The sequence below is a fragment of the Dama dama genome, chromosome 1, assembly GCF_033118175.1.
Source record: "Dama dama isolate Ldn47 chromosome 1, ASM3311817v1, whole genome shotgun sequence".
NCBI classification, from domain to species: domain Eukaryota; kingdom Metazoa; phylum Chordata; class Mammalia; order Artiodactyla; family Cervidae; genus Dama; species Dama dama.
Genome location: NC_083681.1, coordinates 39138360 through 39156861, shown reverse-complemented (window position 1 = coordinate 39156861; position 18502 = coordinate 39138360). Strand labels below are relative to the sequence as shown.

General features: G+C 41.8%; 1 protein-coding gene across 1 annotated transcript in view; it reads left to right on the top strand.

The window, feature by feature from the left end:
- Positions 1-18502, top strand: part of SPON1 (spondin 1) — a 301416-nt gene that overhangs the window by 20533 nt on the left and 262381 nt on the right. Inside the window, exon 2 of the mRNA XM_061147291.1 lies at positions 378-484. Coding sequence (XP_061003274.1) covers positions 378-484 — 107 coding nt within the window. The remainder of the gene's footprint in view (positions 1-377; positions 485-18502) is intronic.

The following is an 18502-nucleotide window of genomic DNA, read 5'->3' as shown; positions in this document are numbered from 1 at the left end:
AGTTTATGCTGCAAGCACATGAGTCTCTCTTGGGCCAATCTATGGAAGTATATAACATTAGATAACTGTCAAGACAAGTTGCTGACCATGTACTATTTTTATCAAATTGTGGTTACTAAGAGCATTCATCTCAGGCTTGTTTGATTCAACAATTCCCAAGTGAGATCGCAGTTCAGGTGTTTTTGCAGGTTCTGAAATGAGAGAGGGGGCTGGGTGGCAAGGGTGAAAGTTCATCACTCTACAAAATGAGCCTTTCCCACCATTACCTGCCCCTGCAGCAGGTCTGGGATGCTGATGGGGGCTCACATTTATCCATTTGACAAATGAAAGACAGCTGATTCTTGTGCTTATCATCTGCTTTCTTCTTATCTCTGCAGTGACGCTTTCAGCTGCCCCTCCCTCCTATTTCAGAGGATTCACGTTAATCGCCCTCAAAGAGAACAGAGAGGGTGATAAGGAGGAAGACCATGCCGGGACCTTCCAGGTAAGAATGCTTCTGGGCTTACCCAGGGTCTTCCGTCGCTCTAGTAGGTAGATGCCAGGTGCAAGGTGGGTGTACCACGGAGGCCGACGGAAAGGAGCAGGACAGGTGTCTGAGCAGGCTTCTTGTGCAACTCCCTTGACCATTCCCATTGACATGGCCAGGGCCACGGACAGACCCATGACGGGTGCGCAGCAGACGCCTCAGGTCTCCCTTAAGGCCGTGGGGCTTGGCCTCCAGGCAGGGCTTTTCTGGGGCTCATGGTGCCTGGGGCGGCAGACAGCCCAGTGTGCTGAGAACTTCCAGAACCCTGGCGAGGATCCGGCTGTTTTTCCTGTACAGCCGCTTCTCGATTGACTGGCAATTCTCAAGTGTAAACGGAACAAGAGCTTATGATGACCAGACTGGAGGGAGTTCAAAGCATAGGCGAAGGACTATTAAGAGAACGAAGAGATTGATTTACGAGAGAAGATTAAAAGAATTAAACATGCTTTGCTTGGCTAAATGAACAGGGCCGAGTTGAAGAGGTGGTAATGGTCTTTAAATGTCAGTCCTCGCAGAGCAACCTCCTCCAGGGGAGGCCTCATTTGACTTTGTACAAAAGGGCGCAGCAAGACGAAAGTGGGTCAGGAGAAGAAAGGGAATCTCGAAGGCCAGGGCCCTGACAGTGAGTCATATTTCACCGTGCAACGTTCTTCCAAGGGAAGCGGCGGGAACATCACCCCCTTTTCAGAGGCTTAGAAAGAGGCCAACGAGTTGTCAGAACACGTCCCAGAAGGACTGGGGCCATCCTAGGAGGAGGCCTGGCCAAATCTGCTGTAACCATTTCTCATCTCAAATTTCCATTGTTCTGGAATCCATTTTTATCTGGCATTTGCAAACTCAGAGGGGAAAAAAAAAATACTGAGGAAGAATACTTACACCCATGGCTGGCTGCTGGGGATTCTGGTACAAGTTGCGGATTCCACGGAGCACCCAAAATATCTTCCTTGTCCAAAGATATCTTTAACCCCTTCTGGGCAGGTTGTAATTTTGAATCCTGTGATTTAAAAAAAACAATGTCCGGTGTTTAGGAATCTGGGCTTGTGGCCGAGTGGGACCATTAATTCCATGCTCATTGTAATGTCCTTCTGTGGATCTAGATGGCAGGAACTGTCTTGGCATGTATCTGAAGGAATTACTCAGATACAGTCTGTATTTGTTGGGTACCCACCATATGCCAGGCAGTTGGTTAAGTGCTTTACCTTATTTCAGTTTACTTTATCTTAGTTTAATTCTCACACCAACCAAGTAGATCCAAACTATTACACCTGTTTCACAGATCAGGAAATTGAAGCTTGAGAAATTAAATCCCTTGCCTAAAGGGCTAGTAAGTAGTAAGGTCAGGCTTCTCTATCACATGTCTGATTCCAGTGACTAAATGTCTTCCTTATAGTCCTGGACATGCTCCTGGCATAGGTGTGTTTGGACAGTGGATCAGCAAGTTTGTCATTATAGAGAAAGGAAGATTCATGCATGCATTCAGCCCATAAGAGCACTAAGATGTATCCCGCTTGTTCTTGGAGGTGTGAATGATTTATCAGATTGGGGCAGCTGAGAGATCTAGGTACCTGAGTGTTAGGAGGGATCAAGTTCTAAGAAGGGAAAAGGAGGGGGGCATGGGAGATGGGAAATGTGATCTTAATATTTACTCAAACAAAATTGATCTGCTTTAAAATGATGCTTAGAAATATATTCCCCAAAAGAGTTGAAAGCAGAGACTTGAACAGGTATGTGTACACTCATGTTCATAGCAGCAATATTAATGACAGCCAAAAGGCAGAAACAATCTAAATATCCATTGGTGGATGAATGGATAAACAAAATGTGTATACACACAGTGAAATAGTATTCACCTTTAAAAAAGGACATTCTGACATATGCCATAACATGGATGACCCTTGAAGACATTATGCTAAATGAAATAAGTAGGCTCAAAATGACAGATACTGTCTGATGTCACTTATATGAGCTTCATCATCAAGTTTATAGAAACAGAAGGTGAAATGATGGTTGCCAGGAGATGTGAGAGAAAGGGAAATAGGGAACTATTGATGAACATGTGTGGAGTTTCAATTAGGGAAGATGAAAAATGTTCTGGAGATAGATGGTGTTGATGCTAGTATAACATATGAATGTACTTAATGCCATGAACTGTATACTTAAAAATGGTCAAAACGGTAAATTTTGTGTACATTCTGATACACATACACACACTAAATAATGCCTGAGTTAGGCAAGTGGGGACATGGTTTCTTTCTTTGATGCTGTTTTAATTCAGCAAGTTGACAGTCTTCTCCAACTCACTGTTGTTTCTGCTTGGCTTAATCTTGGTCCTGGAAACCAATTGGTGAATACAGGGCCCTGCTCACATTGAGCAGTAAGTAAATGTCTGTTGAATGAATAAGTGAACAAATTATTCTTTCTACTAGTGCCCATAACTCATTCCAATTGGGGATTGTTTCAGAACTATCTCTCTATGTACCTATCTTTCCTTCTTCTCTTAGAGCTTCTGATATCCTTTCTTTATATCACAGTGGTTCTCAGAGTGTGATCTTTGGACCAGAAGCATCAGCATCATCTGGGAACTTGTTAGAAATAAAAAAAATCTCAAGCCCCACTCAGACTTTCTGAATTAGAAGCTCTGAGGGTGGGGCCCCCACAGCTTGTGTTTCGGCAAGCCTTCAGGGTGAGTCCAGTGCAAACTGGAGTTTGAGAACTAATGTTGAAATGAGACGAGGATCCAGCCTGTCCAGCAAGAACGCCATCATCACATCAACAAATCTGTTGTTTGAACCCTAACAATATCAAAGTTGGAAACATATAGGAAAAATGCCTCACATACAATAATAATGCTTGCATGCCAGATACTGTTCTAAGTGGTTTACATTTTTTAACTGATTTAATCCTCAGAGTAACACCACAAGATAAGCATTATTATCCTATTTTTCACAGATGAGGAAATTGTGGCAACAGAGGGATTCCAGTAACTTTCTTAAGACCACTCAGCTCTAAGCAATAAAGCTGGGATTCAAACCTTGGTAAATGAGAGTCATAACTTTTTAACGGCAGTAGGCTCTATGTCAAGAGCTTTATATTCATTATCCTACTTAGCTCTCATAGCAACCCTGTGAAGTCAGGATTGTTGTACCCATTTTCTAGATGATGAAACCAAGTCTCCAAGGGACTAAGTAAATTGACCCAAGTAATCTAACATCTTAAGGGGGTGGGGAAGGGATCCTGTTTTAGAGGTTTTATCACACTCATCTCCCCACCCCTGCCCTGCCCTTGTGCATTAAATGCACATTCACTTGGGTGCCCAGTATCTTGGAGGCAAGAGAGGGAGAATCATAGCTCATGTCCCATCTTGCCTCTCCTGCTTCAGACTTTGTGGTCTCTGTACATGCCCCCTTCCACTCTAGCATGAAAGTATTTTCTCTCTGGATCAAAGCTGTCATCTTGAAAGTCATTCATTTTTTTCATCAGCATTTACTGAGTGTCTCCTATGTGCCAGGCACTAAGGTAGGCACTGGGGATACAGCAGTGAGAAAAACAGACATCATCCTGCGCTAATGGAGCTTAGAGTATCCTCCTTGTCACTGTGCTTTATATCAACAGGTGTGACAGGAAGTCAGCAAGTCATCAGTGGGAACATGAGTAGATGATCAGAAACTACAAATGCTGATATAATTTAATATATATACACATAGCAATTAACAAATATTTAGAAATACTTCTTTGTTAACAGCCTCACTCCAAATATGACAGCTTTAAGGACTTAATATCAATGATGAAATCCTAATACCCTTTAAATCCGGTGGAAATTACATTCTTAGTCATAAAAGTGACTCTAAGAGGTGGTGATTTTGCTTCTGAGTAAGGGTGAGAGCCCTTACTCGAGAGGACAGATTCACTAGGTACAAAAGAAACCTTCAAGCAAACTTTAAAGCCTCTTTAGACTTACAGGGAGAGGAAGGCTAAGGGTTACAGCGCCCCCACCTCCACCCTGGAGGCCGAGGCGAAGGGGGCGGGGCTGCTCCTCTGCTTCCAGCGGCGGCTGGTCCAGCGTGGCAGTTTTGGCACCGCCGAGGGTATCTGTCCCTGGCTGCCAGAAGGGAGAGACATGGGAGCCTCTTTGATGAGCTAGCTGGGTGTACTCACGGTTAATTGAAAGTGACAAGGAATGCGGCGGCTGGATTGCCTGTACAGAAGTCAAACCCCAACCCATTAAATCGTATTGCTCAAAGCAAGTTGCTTCCTGGAATGTTCATGGCCCAGCCAACTGCCCAGCACTTTCTCCCTCCTCCTTCAGGTCTCTCTGCTCAGACGTCCCTTTCCCCGGGGGCGGCGCCCCATCACTCTCTTTGAAACTTCACTCCCCCATCTGTCCCTGGCTGAATCCCCTATCCCTCTCCACTACTTACTTGTTTTCCGTTGCCTTTCTTGCCACCTGATGTACCATCTATTTTACTCATTGACTTGAGTATCAGCTGCCCCCTTCCACTAAGCTGTGAGCCCCACTAGGCAGGGATTTTACCTGTCTTGTTTGCTGCTGTACCCCCAGCATCTCATCCTGAGCACCTCACAGAGTGGGCACTTCAATTTGACAGAATTTTAAGTGCCATATTTGTACTAAAATTCAAGCTGCTAATTTGTAACATCATTGCTTTAGTTTAAAGTCCTGTATGCATCAACTAGTTTATGGAATAGTCTGCCAGTCAAAGGAAGAAAGCCTCATTTTAAAGAGGAATGTTTGCTTAAAATTCTTTATCAACACCATACAAACAAGTATCTTCTGATAATTATTTCATATTCTTAATCACCTGTTTATAAAATGTTTTCATCATCTCTTTATTAACAATAAATATTTATCAGTGCCTGATGAGTTCTGAGCCACGTAAGAAGCTCAATGAGTATTCAACACACTTTTCTGAAAATAAAATGCTATTGCAAGCCTGTTTTTAGGAATTCTCTCTTAGTTTATAGAAAAATGTCCTCTTGTTACACTCACCTAAGCTTAATTGTGACCCTTATAAGATTAGAATTTTTCAATCACTATTCACTGCTATAAATAATGGAGAAAAATTATTTTCTTGAATAAAATTTTTTTTTTCCTTATTTGATATTGGTTTACTAGACGAGACCCCAGAAGTGCAAAGAATATGGACATTTTTATGTTTTTGATGTATATTTCAAAGGTGATTTCTGCCTCTCAGCCTCACCCAAATTTTCACTCAACGCTCTTCAACAACCTGAATTTGAACATTACATCAGAGTAGCCATAGCCACTGATGTAAAGAGAAAGATATATTCCCACATCAGGATTGGGCATGACAGGGTTTGGGCAGGTCAAACTGCGAGACCAAATCTAGCAAGATGAAAAGCTAATGGAGGAACACAGCAAGTTACCTGCTTAGATCCAAATAACCTATTATAGATGTATGAGAAGAGTGATTTGGATTTATGGAAGCACATTAAACAAACAACAAATGTATCTTAGGGGTTTTAGTTGCCCATAAGTTCAGAATGAGTCATTCATGAGATAGGATCTCAGGCTGTTATCACAGGAGCATGAACAGGGGAGTTAGATTGTCTTACAGGATTCTTAATCTGTCCTCAGAGAGCCCGCAATATTCTTTCTTTTCCTGTAGAGTATACCCTTCTGGTGAATGAATATTACCATGTGAAATATGCAGTGCTTTCCTTCATTTGTTTATTCAAATATTTCCATAGCATGCATAGCACTCTACTTTTCCTTCTCTGTGGTTATTACAGCTTACGTATTTGTAAGATTATTTGTTTAATATGGCTCTGTCCCACCAAATTGTAGGGATGACCATATCTGGTTTGTTCACTAGTGTATGTGTTTGTTCACTAGCACTGTGCCTGGCGCATGATGGACACTCAGTAAATACTAGGTGAGATGAACTAATAAAAGCACTGAGTACCAGCTATGTAAACAGCAACTTACTAGGCTCTGAGCATATTGAGATGAATAATTAAGGCCTGGTGCATGGTGTTAATTAGGAGGTCAGGATCTCCAGTAGAACTTCTCAACCCTGGTAGGCTAGGTACACTCTTAGAGCACAGGGAGAGCCTAGATATTTGTTTCCTTGGATACAGGGGTGGTCTCGTCTGTCTACTCTAGGGAAGTGCTATAATTTCTTTCCTGTAACATAAAGAGAATTGCACAGAAAGAACTATATTGCACATACTATTATAATTGCCGCATGTGTGCAAATAAGAAAACAATAATTGGTAGGAAGCAAGGAGTGAGTGCTAATTTGGGAGAAGAGAAAGGATATTTATAGAGACGGAAACTTTTTTTAATTGAAATACAGTTGATTTATTATGTGTTAGTTTCAGGTGTACGGCAACATGATTCAGATATATATATTCTTTCTCAGATTCATTTCCACTGTAGGTTATTACAAGATATCAAACATAGTTCCCTGTGCTATATCTGTATTTTATATATAGTAGTGTGTATCTATTAATTCCAAACTCTTAATTTATCCCTCCCTCTTTTTTCCTTTGGTAACCATAAGGTTTTTTCTATGTCTATTAAAGTCTGTTTCTGTTTTGTAAATAAGTTCATTTGCATTATTTATTTTGATTCCACATGTAAGTGTCATCATATGATATTTGTCTTTGAGTTACCTCACTTAGGATGGTAATCTCTAGGTCCATCCATGGTGCCGCAAATGCCATTATTTTATTCTTTTTTATGGCTGAATAATATGCATGTGTCTGTGTGTACCACATATTCTTTCTTTATACATTCATCTGTTGATGGACGCTTAGGTTGCCTCCATATCATGGCTATTATAAAGAGTGCTGCTATGAATATGGAGGTACATTTTTTAAAAATTAGAGTTTCCATCTTTTTCAGATATATGCCCAGGCGTGGGATTGCAGGATCATATGTTAACTCTATTTTTAGTTTTTTAGGGAACCTCTCTACTGTTCTCCATAGTGACTGCACCAATTTACTTTCCCACCAATAGTGTAGAATTGTTCTCTTTTCTCCACATCCTCGCCAGTATTTGTTATTTGTAGACATTTTGATGATGGCCATTCTGACTGGTGTGAGGTGATACCTCATTGTAGTTTTGATTTCCATTTCTCTAATAATTAGTGATGTTGAGCATCTTTTCATATGCCTCTTGGCCATGTCTGTGTCTTCTGTCTTCTTGAGATGGTAACTTTTGAGTTGTCTCTTTGGGTGGTTGAAATTTGCAGGTGGACAAGGGGTGAACATAAGGGGTTTGTGTGAAAACCACTCTACTTTTTCCCTTTTTTTTTTTTTTTCAAGTTTAGACCATGTTTCATGTTTATTACTTTACAACACTAAATTTTGTTTTAGAAAATTCATATGAAGAAACAATAAGTGCTAGACATTTATTATATTTAAAATACTTAATTTTTGGTTGTAGTGAACAATATTTCATTCCTGCCCTCAACTAGTTTAAAGTAGAAAAGCACCTAACCAAATGTAGAACTCAGTACATACTTAGAACTTATAATTTAGTATAAGGGAATTAGATATAATGTACAACATAAATACATATGTGTTAGGTAAAAAGTGTAATGGGGAAAATAAAACTATTGGGATGGATAGATGCCATTTAAAATGGTGGCTAGGGTGAGATACTAAGAAGAATTGTATTTGGGTAAAGACCTAATTGTTGACAGAATACTCTTTCCTCTGTTTTAAAACTTGCTCTACTTTAGTCTTTCCCTGTAGCTACTTTGACAAGTATATACAGCCCAGTGAATGCACAGTAAATGTTTTATTGAATGAATGAATGAACAAACCAGAGGATGGATGACATGGTATACTGGCCCCTTCCCTTCAGGAACTCACTGGGTGTAAAATGCCTCTGTGAACTGTGATCCTTAAAAAAAAAAAAAAAATCAAAAGGACATATTTGAAAAACAGTGTCATGACCTCTTCTTCAGCACGTGGTTTTTCTTTTTTCAGTTCTATTTAAAATCATTTGTAAGAAAGATGAGAAGCAGTGTGGCATGTGAGTGACTGGGTCAGATATTGGTCCTTGGGCTGCCATAGCCCTGGTCCCTGATCCCTGATACCAGAAAGGACAAAAGGTAATTTCCTTCTAAATGGGCAAGCCCTGAGTCTGGGAACCTGACCAGAGGCCTGATCAGAACTTGAATATCATTCCTTTCAACAGAGCACACCCTTGTTTTGTGATGGAAAATATAGAAATGATAAATACAGAGCATAAAGAAGCTAAATAAGATAAAATAAGTCATTTATAAAATAAAGATAAAATATTTTATTTATAGAAGATAAAATAAGTCATTTTATAATCTAGAGATAACCATAGCATTTGGGTATATTTCCTTCCAGATTTTAAGTGTGCACACACACCCATATAAGTATCAGCTCTCCTCTTTCTACAGGTGGCCACTTAGAATTTGACAGTATCAGAAGTGGGCATGCAGTTTATTAATGACAGTAAGAAGCATAGCTATTTTTAGGCTCATCTTCCTCCTCCAGAAGGACCACATATCTCATTATTCTTCCAATTCTAGCTTCGCTTTTTTATTTAGAATGTATAGTGGGTGTCTGCAAAGGTCATGGGTTTGGGGGTTTGCAGGAAGGAAGTGAAGTCACTCAGTCGTGTCCGACTCTCTGTGACCCCATGGACTGTAGCCTACGAGGCTCCTCCATCTATGGGATTTTCCAGGCAAGAGTACTGGAGTGGGTTGCCATTTCTTTCTCCAGGAGATCTTCCCAACCCAGGGACTGAACCCGGGTCTCCCACATTGTAGGCAGACGCTTTACCGTCTGAGCCACCAGGGAAGTTTGCAGACCCAAGCTCAAATTCTGCCTCTACCAGCTTAGTAAAGAAGTCAACTTAATTTCCCTGAACCTCAGTTCCTTCTTAGGGCTTCCTTTGTGACTCAGATGATAAAGAATCTGCCTGCAATGCAGGGGACCTGGATTTGATCCCTGGGTCAGGAAGATCCCCTGAGGAAGGGAATGGCAACCCACTCGAGTATTCTTGCCTGGAGAAGTCCATGAACAGAGGTGCCCAGTGAACTACAGTCCATGGGGTCACAAAGCGTCAGATACGACTGGGCGATTAGCACTTTCACTTTTCTCACTTAGTTCCTCTGTCTTTAAAATAGGCCTGATAAAGATTGTTTTGAGTATCAGATGAGGTAAGTTATGTGTGAAATGCCCAACACAGTGCCTGGACTTAATCAGCGTCTCTTCCTTCTGAGCCAGCAACCTAGAGCCCTTTCTATGTGTCTGTGTCTGGTGAATCACAAACTCTATCCCGCTGTAGATGTGGCAGACGTCTCACCCTAGGTATAACTCACCAGCTGTCTGTGCGCCTCTACCAAATTAGGGGAGAGACAGTCTTCACTGTAACATGATTGGCTATAACGTAAAATGGAAAATTCCAGTGGGCACATAATACTCAGTAAATAAAAACAAAATTCTGTACCATGTGGGTGCTAGCAGTTTGGCTGGGCTTTGTGACCTACTCCCACGCAACAGCTTCACTGAAAGTGGGGTTCAAATTGTACCTTGACAAATGCTCTACACCTCCGGGAATGAGCAGATGGAGGAAACCACAAACGTCCCCTCCGGGTACCAATGGGTCTGGTGCTTCATTTACTTGCGTTCTCTTCCTCCAGGCTATAAGTTTCATGGGAACAGGGACTGTCTTGTCTGTTTCACAACTGCATCACCAGTGTTGGGTGCAGCGTCTGCCACCCAGCAGGTGCTCAGTAAATATTTGTCACAAAAATAAATAACTGTATTAATTTCCTGTCAGTCTCAGACCCATCCCATGAGGTAGGCACTATTATCATCCCCATGTTACAGGCAAGGTAACACGGAGCGAATTAGAAATGTGACAAAAGGCACGGCGCCAGTAGATGGCTATGAGCAAGGATCAAAACACCTGTGGTCCATGCCATTTTCTCTATTCAGCATCTCTTGTAGCTCCAGAGCAGAAATGTATGAGAGACAGACATACATTGACTACTTGGTTCCCTAAAATCCCTTCTGGGTCATTCCAGGGCTCACACCAGGTTTATTGTCTCACAGATCCTCAACCTCCAGGTTTCAGCCCTTCACATGCCATTGCCTCTGTTTCCTGATACTTATGTCTTACTTTCATCCCATCTAGATTCTGTGCCCCCTACCCCATCTCTGAGCTCTCAGATACTTGGTATATCTCCCTTTAAAAAAAAAAAAAAGGTGTGTAATTTTTTTACAATATTATGTTAGTTTCTATTGTCAACATGAATCAGCCATATGTATACATATATACCCTCCCTCTTGAACCTCCCATCACCCCCCAATCCCACCCCTTTAGGTCATCACGGAGCACTGAGCCGAGCTTCCCGTGCTGTAGAGCCGGTTCCCACTGGCTGGCTGTTGTACGCACAGTAATGTATATACTGCTCCCTCAATTTGCCCCACCTTTTCCTTCCCCCACTGTGTCCACATGTCTGTTCTCTATGTCTCTACTCCTGCCCTGCAAGTAGGTTCATCAGTACCATTTTTCTAGATTCTATGTATATACATACTAATATACAACATTTGTTTTTTTAACTCTAGTTCTTTGCGCACTTTATAGCCCTGATGTGTTAAATCCCTGTTCCCCTGCAAGATTCTGCAAACAGGCAGGAAGCTGGAAGCTGGGCTGCAGCCATCTCTGTATTCCCACGGCCTCACCAAGGCTTGGCACCCTGGCCAGCTGATAAATGTTTTCCAGATTGACGGACGACTGCTGCTAGAATTTCTGGCCCTACCTCTTGTTTGCTGGCATTAGTTGGTCTCATGCTTTCTTGCATGGGAACTAGCATTGTTTCCACATCTATTTTTCTGAAGCTCTGAAAATCATTTGCAAATACATGACAGAATTGTTTAGCAGACAATAGATAATGTTTATTGTCCCCAAAGCACTTTTATCATGTGTGTACTAAGTAGCTTAAAAATATCAGTAAGTCACTGTGTGGCCTTGCAATCCTCTCATCTTTTGAATGAGAATGATGACCCTTCCTTCCAGATCTAACTACTTTATAGAATAGATCTTAATTCTGGTTTTACAAACCTGTAAACCATCTGTTTGCTTTTCAAAACAGTTACATCCAAAGAGCAGATGGATCATAATTTATTTATACAATAGCCTATTGTAGCATGCTTAGGTAAATTTTCAAAATATTACTGGTAATTTTTATGAAGAAAACCTTTTCATTTACTTATTTGCAACAAATTTTAATAGCCTATTATGTTCAAGGCATTTTCTGGGCCATGAGAATATAGCTGTGACAAAACAGACAAAAATCTCTCCCTTTATGGACGTTGTGTTTCTAGGTTTCCCATCATTTCCTTGGGATAGAGTCCCAAGTTTCTCTATCAAATAGTTTTTTGGCTCTCAATATGTATTAGAATATCCCTTTTTATCACAGCTGATCATGTGGGAACTTGAAGAGAAGTCTAGCTCAGAGCTTCCTTTTAGAGAGAATATGTTACCTTTGCCAAGTAACTTTGTCTGGTTTTCCCCCTTGGACACAAAACAGTTCCTCCAGTTGACTCCCAACTGATATCTAATGTCCCCTAGTCCTTCCTTCATTTGGAGGAAGCCAAGCTGTTGAAAAAGTTCCCGTCTGTATACCATGTGGTTTCTGTACCCCAACTTGCACATCCCCTTCTTGTGCAATTCTGTGCATGTGCTCACATGTGCACTCAGTCATATCCAACTCTTTGTGACTCCATGGACTGTAGCCCACCAGGCTCCTCTGTCCATGCAATCTTCCAGAATTCTGGAAATACTGGGGTGGGTTGCCATTCCCTTTTCCAGGGGATCTTCCGAACCCAGTGTTCAAACCCACGTCTCTTGCCTCTCCTGCGTTAGCAGGCGGATTCTTTACCACTGTGTCACCTGGGAAGCCCTCTTGTGCAATTACCTTCTTTTAGTCAAGGTCAAGACCTTAGAATGTTGTCTTGATAAATTGATTATTCAACATGTTCCATCTCTTCAGCATTTCAAGATCCTTCAAATTGGGAGGGGGGATCAGGATGGGGAACACATGTAAATCCATGGCTGATTCATGTCAATGTATGGCAAAAGCCACTACAATATTGTAAAGTAATTAGCCTCCAACTAATAAAAATAAAGGGAAAAAAAAAGATCCTTCCAATTTGGCATCCTTTATCCAACGTATTTCATCACTGTCCTTACAGCTTATGTCTCTGCAGATTAAATGAGGCTGTACTCTCAAGTAAGCCAGCCGTGCACACTTCAGGGGGTGTGTATTTCCTCTTCCCTCTGCCCAGGATACTCTTCCCCTAGATAGCCATAACTCCTACCACTTTGCTTCTTTCAGGTTCCTGTTGAAACCTGATTTTTATCAGAGTCCAGTTCCAACCATATTTTATTAAAACAATACTCTCATCACTGTTAATCCCATTTACCCAGTTTGATTTTCTTCTTTTGACTGATCACCACTTGACATGGTTGGTATGGGCTTGCTGGTGTGTTAGCTATTTTCCCTCACTGCAACGTCAAATTCACAAGAGTAGGAACATTGCTTTGTTCAGCACGTGTCTGTTCGGCTCTATCACAGTGTCTGGTATATAGAAGGCAATAAATACTGTCAATTTCTTAAGTGTGCTTTTTTTGTGAGGGGCTACACTGGGTCTTTGCTGCTTTGTGCAAGCTTTCTCTAGTTGCAGCAAGCAGGGGTACTCTCTAGTTGCGGTATGTGGGCTTCTCATTGTGCTGGCTTCTCTTGTTGCAGAAACCAGGCTCTAGGGCTCCCAGGCTTCAATAGCTGTGGCACATGGGCTTAGTTGTCCCACAGCGTGTGGAACCTTCCAGGACCAGGGATCGAACCCATGTCACCTCCATTGGTAGGTGGATTCTTAACCACTGGATTGCCAGGGAAGCCCAAGTGTGCCTTTTAGAATTCAGCTCTAAAACCAGTTGCTCTTTTTGACAGTGAAATGACACTGACTCTGTGTAAGGACAAGTATTCTGGCCCCCACTCAGTAATTTTCCTTCCTAAAGTCAGCTTCAAAGACATCCCGGGCTTCTTCACATGTACTTGTATGAGGATGCCTGCTCATGCTCATCTCCTGGCCTTTTTCCTAAGCCACCTGGACTTGTGCAACTGTCTTTCTGGATCCTAAAAGAGGACTTTGTCTGAGTCCCAGTTTAATTTTGCCATTTTAGTGGCAACATAACCACTCCATCTCTCACTGAACTGCGTAAGCTTGGGTCACTTAATTTACCCTTGCCTGTTAGTTTGGAATAATACTAATTCAAAGACTTATAATGATTAGATAAGGATTTCCAGTTTCTGCTGTGATGTGTGAAGAGCTTAGAAATCACTGCTCCTGTACTCACATACACACAAAAAAACTGAAAAACTGAAAACAACTCTAATTAGATCCATCAGTGATTTGAGGTCACAAGGCAAACTGCCCTTCCTCACCCCTAAACTGAAGAGATGAGAAACACTGAGAATCACAGCTTAATAGGAACAGAATCTGCTAGAGACCGTAACTGATCAGAATACTCACACAGTAACTTATGAGTAGCTACAGGCTGAACGCTGAGTGTGGACAAACCCGATAGTCAGACTCCGAGGAGCTCAGTGTTAGGGGGTCACCACACATTTGTGAATTTTACCTCCAGGAGTCCCACCAGGTTCTCACAGTGAAGATCAGAAAAATCCTCTCCAGTTTCAGGTAGAAGGAGTGGAGAAAAGAACCTTTTCGTAATATATCTAGATCATTCATCTTAACAAAGATCTTTCCTTAAGGGAAACTACTTTACCTGAGCCTTATCTAACCTGAGGGAAGGGCAGTTAGTCAACTCCAGCCCCTCTAGCCTTCTTGTCTCATATAAAGGGAATTTTTAAAAAAAGATCAAGAAACTCTTCTAAAGATCACATCCCAGAGACTATGGTTGGATAAAAAGCCTGAGATTTAATAAGATTCTAGACTACTTCCCCTTCCCAACCCTTTTCCATCACACCAACGGGACTTTGGTGTAAATCAAGACACAAACTCTGTTTAAGGAATTTCTAGGAAAAAAACAAAGATAATAGGGGAGACAAAAATCAAGTCACTGGAGGAGATTGAAGCCTCTGACATCCACACCACACCAAACATTAAGCACACAGCCTAACTCCTATGTGGCCAGATAAACATAAATCCTCACCACTAAAGGCCTATTTGCCCCAGTTCCTATTACCCTACGGATCATGTCTGGCTTTCAACAAAAAAATTACAAGGCATGCTAAAAGCCAAGGGAAAAAAAAAAAAACAAAAACGGCCTGAAGAGACAAAAGCAAGCATTAGAGCCAGACTTGGATATGACAGATTTTGAAATTACCAGACTAGGTTTAAAATAACTATGATTAATATGCTAAGGACTCTAATAAAAAGTGGGCAACATGCAAGAACAAATGGTAATGTAAGCAAAGAGTTTGAAATTCTAAGAAAGAATCCAAAGGAAATGCTAGAAATGAAAAACATTGTAACAGATATGAATAATGCCTTTGATGAGCTCACCAGGAGATTGGACATGGCCAAGGAAAGCAGCAGTGAGCTTGAAGATTTCTCAGTAGAGACTTGCAAACTAAAATGTAAAGAGAAACAGAAAGAATGAAAAAATCAGAACAGAATATCTAAAAACTGTGGGACAATGCTCAAAGGTATAACATACATGTGATAGTAATACCAGACAAAGAGAAAGAAGTAGAAGAAATATTTGAAGATCAGATGAAATAATAAAAAAGACATCAAAGTTAGTAGCTGGCTCATACTGAATGATCAATAAATGATAGGCATTGTAGCTACCACTGTCATCATTGTCATCATATAATCAGTTGATAGATCAAAATACCAGAAGAGAAAGGAACAGTTTGGATCAAAGGCAACTTTTTAAAGAGGACATGGTTTAATCAGGGATAGGAGGGATATTTCTTCATTTGAAACAGGACAAAGGCAAGGGAAACTGGTGAAAATACAGAACAGTTATGAACAAGAAATGAAAGTAAGAGTTCACATAGGATGCTCTCCATATAATTGACTTTAACAGAAGTATTGAGAAAATGAAATGATGTACAGTGGTGGTTTTCAAATTGTAGTGAACATAAGAATTTCCTAGGTTCTTGTTTATAATGAATCTCTCTGGGCCCCCACCAGAGAATTTGCTTCTATGCATCTAAATGAATGAGGAGTTGGAGCAGAGAACCTAAGTAAATTTGAAAGAGGTATTCCACAGACCACCTTTTAATAAATATATAAGCATATTGATTGTAACCTGGCCTGAAATGTGCTCAACAGATGTTTAGTAGGCAGAGGCAAGCTCACCTGCAAAGGGGCAAAGACAAGACTGAGGAGTGAGGAGATGGAAGAGGCTGGGAACAAGTGGAGGAAGAATGTGGTAGAAAGTCCATGAGGGATGGACACAAGGATTACCTCGCAACAGGGAGACCCCATTTAGAAAACACACATTTCTAGGAAGAACTTTCAGACTAGATTTGTAACTCTCTCCATCAACTCTTGAGAAATGAGCAGATGGTGTGATTTCCCCAAGGGTGCAAACCCTGGGGTTACAATGGAAGGTGGGAACAGGCATCCAGCCATGAGGAGAGGCAACCAGGGTACCATTGAAAAGGCTGGTCAAGGTCCAGGTTGGGGAGGCGGCAGTGCCTCCAATAACTCCACGCCCCATAACTCTTCCAACACTTCCTCATTTCTCTGCCCCCTCTTCGGAACCAAGGATCTCAAGACAGTTGTGCCTGCACATGTTTTTCCCATGTCTTCATTGTCCATTCACTTCTCAGCCTCCACCAGGATGCATTTAGTCACATTATCCACCAAAATGACTCTTGGCAGTCCTTCAGTGATCTCCATTTGTCAGTAGACTCTTCTCCTCCATCACTTCCTTACACATCCTTCTCCATCAGAGAGGGCTCACCACTCCTTGTTTCCTAAAGCACTCTCCTTTCATGTCTTTCTGGTCTTATGTCTTTTCCTTTCTGACTGTGGTTGTGCCTTTATCTGCTTCTCCCTTCTATCTGACCTCTGAATCTCTGATTCTCAAGTTTGGCACTATTGACACTGGGGTCAGATAATTCTTTGTTGTGGACAGTTGTGCTGTGCATTGAAGAGTATTTAGCAGCATCCCTGGCCTTTGCCCACCAGAGGCCTGTGGCAACCCCTCCCCAAATGAACTGTGACAATCAAAAATGTTACCAGACTTTCTCAAATGTTCCCTGTGTATGTGTGCGTGTATTAGTCGCTCAGTCGTGTCCGACTCTTTGTGACCTCATGGGCTGTAGCCCACCAGGCTCCTCTGTTTATGGAATTCTGCAGGCAAGCATACTGGAGTGGGTAGCCATTCCCTTCTCCAAGGGGTCTTCCTGACCCAGGGATTGAACCCAGGTCTCCTGCATTGCAGGCAGATTCTTTACTGTCTGAACCATCAGAGAAGCCCTAAGGGATAAAATCACCCTGAATGAGACACACTGCCCAATGTTGCACTCTTCAGGCTCAGTCCTATGACCCTTTTTGTCCATTCTCTACACCCAGACTCATCTATTGCTATGGCTCTAAGTGCCACCTGATGATAATGACGCTCATGTATGCTTCACTTAAACATTTTTTGTTCACATCCATGTTCTAAATCTTAGGCTACAGATAGCAGATAAATTCAGACTACAGCTTTTCAAATTAACATGGATTTCAATCCCTGTTCTACTCTTGCTACCTGTGTGATTTTAGCCCTCTTAGCTTCCATTTCTTTGTCTGAAATAATAAAGAGCTCAAACCTGTAAAGGCAATCAGAGTCCTTGGCACATAGTCCGTTCTTAAGCATTAGTTATCATAACTTTCATAGTCATTACCACTGCACCTTGAGATTATGGACACTGGGCTTCTGAAGTGCAAAGGAAGGTCCTGTTTGCCTTGTTAGGTAATACTGTGTTGAGAGTTCAGTTCTAGAGCCTAAGAGACCCAAGTTCAAAGCCTGATACCACATCTCCACTCTGTGGCCCCTCTAAACCTGTTTTTTTCCTTCTTGTAAAATGAAAGAATAATAGTACCTACTTCATTGGGTAACTCAAATAAGGTAATTCTAGGAAAAGGTTGTAACATGATGTCTAATACATGGAGACTTAATATTAGCAGTTATTAGCAATTATTATTGGGGCCTTCCCTGGTGGCTGAGTTAGTAAAGAATCTGTCTGCAATGCAGGAGACCCGGGTTTGATCCCTGGGTCAGGAAGATCCCATGGAGAAGAGAATGGCAACCCACTCCAGTATTCTTGCCTGGAAGAATTCTATGGACAGAGGAGCCTGGCAGGCTACAGTCCATGGGGTCTCAAAGAGTTGGACACGACTGACTGACCAATACACACACACACACACACAGAGCAATTATTATTAGGTTAGCATAGGAGAAGCTAATCTTTAAATGAATCTCAGCCTGAGGAAAGGATAGCCCAGGCAGAGGGGAGAGCATGATCAAAGGATTGGAGGCATGAAAAAGAGTGCTGTGATCTGGGAATGGCAAGGAATTCCGGGATGGACTCCAGTATTCTTGCCTGGAGAATCCCAGGGACGGGGGAGCCTGGTGGGCTGCCATCTATGGGGTCACACAGCGTCGGACACGACTGAAGTGACTTAGCAGCAGCAGAGCATGGGGTGGGGCATGAGATGAAAATGATGAAAGGCAGAATCTAAATCCCCTTCCATGCCAGTTTAGGATTACAGACCTATCCGTGTACCAAACACGAACAAAAATATGTCTGTTGGCAACGGAGAAGGATACGGAAGAGTTTTAGACTAGGGAAACAAATCTTAGTTAAATTTGCATTGGCAAACCCTTATCAATCTAGAAGAGTTTGGAGAAGGTAAAATCAGGTATAGGAAAGCTGGTTAGGAGCTTGTGGCAAGAACCCTGGTGAGAGATT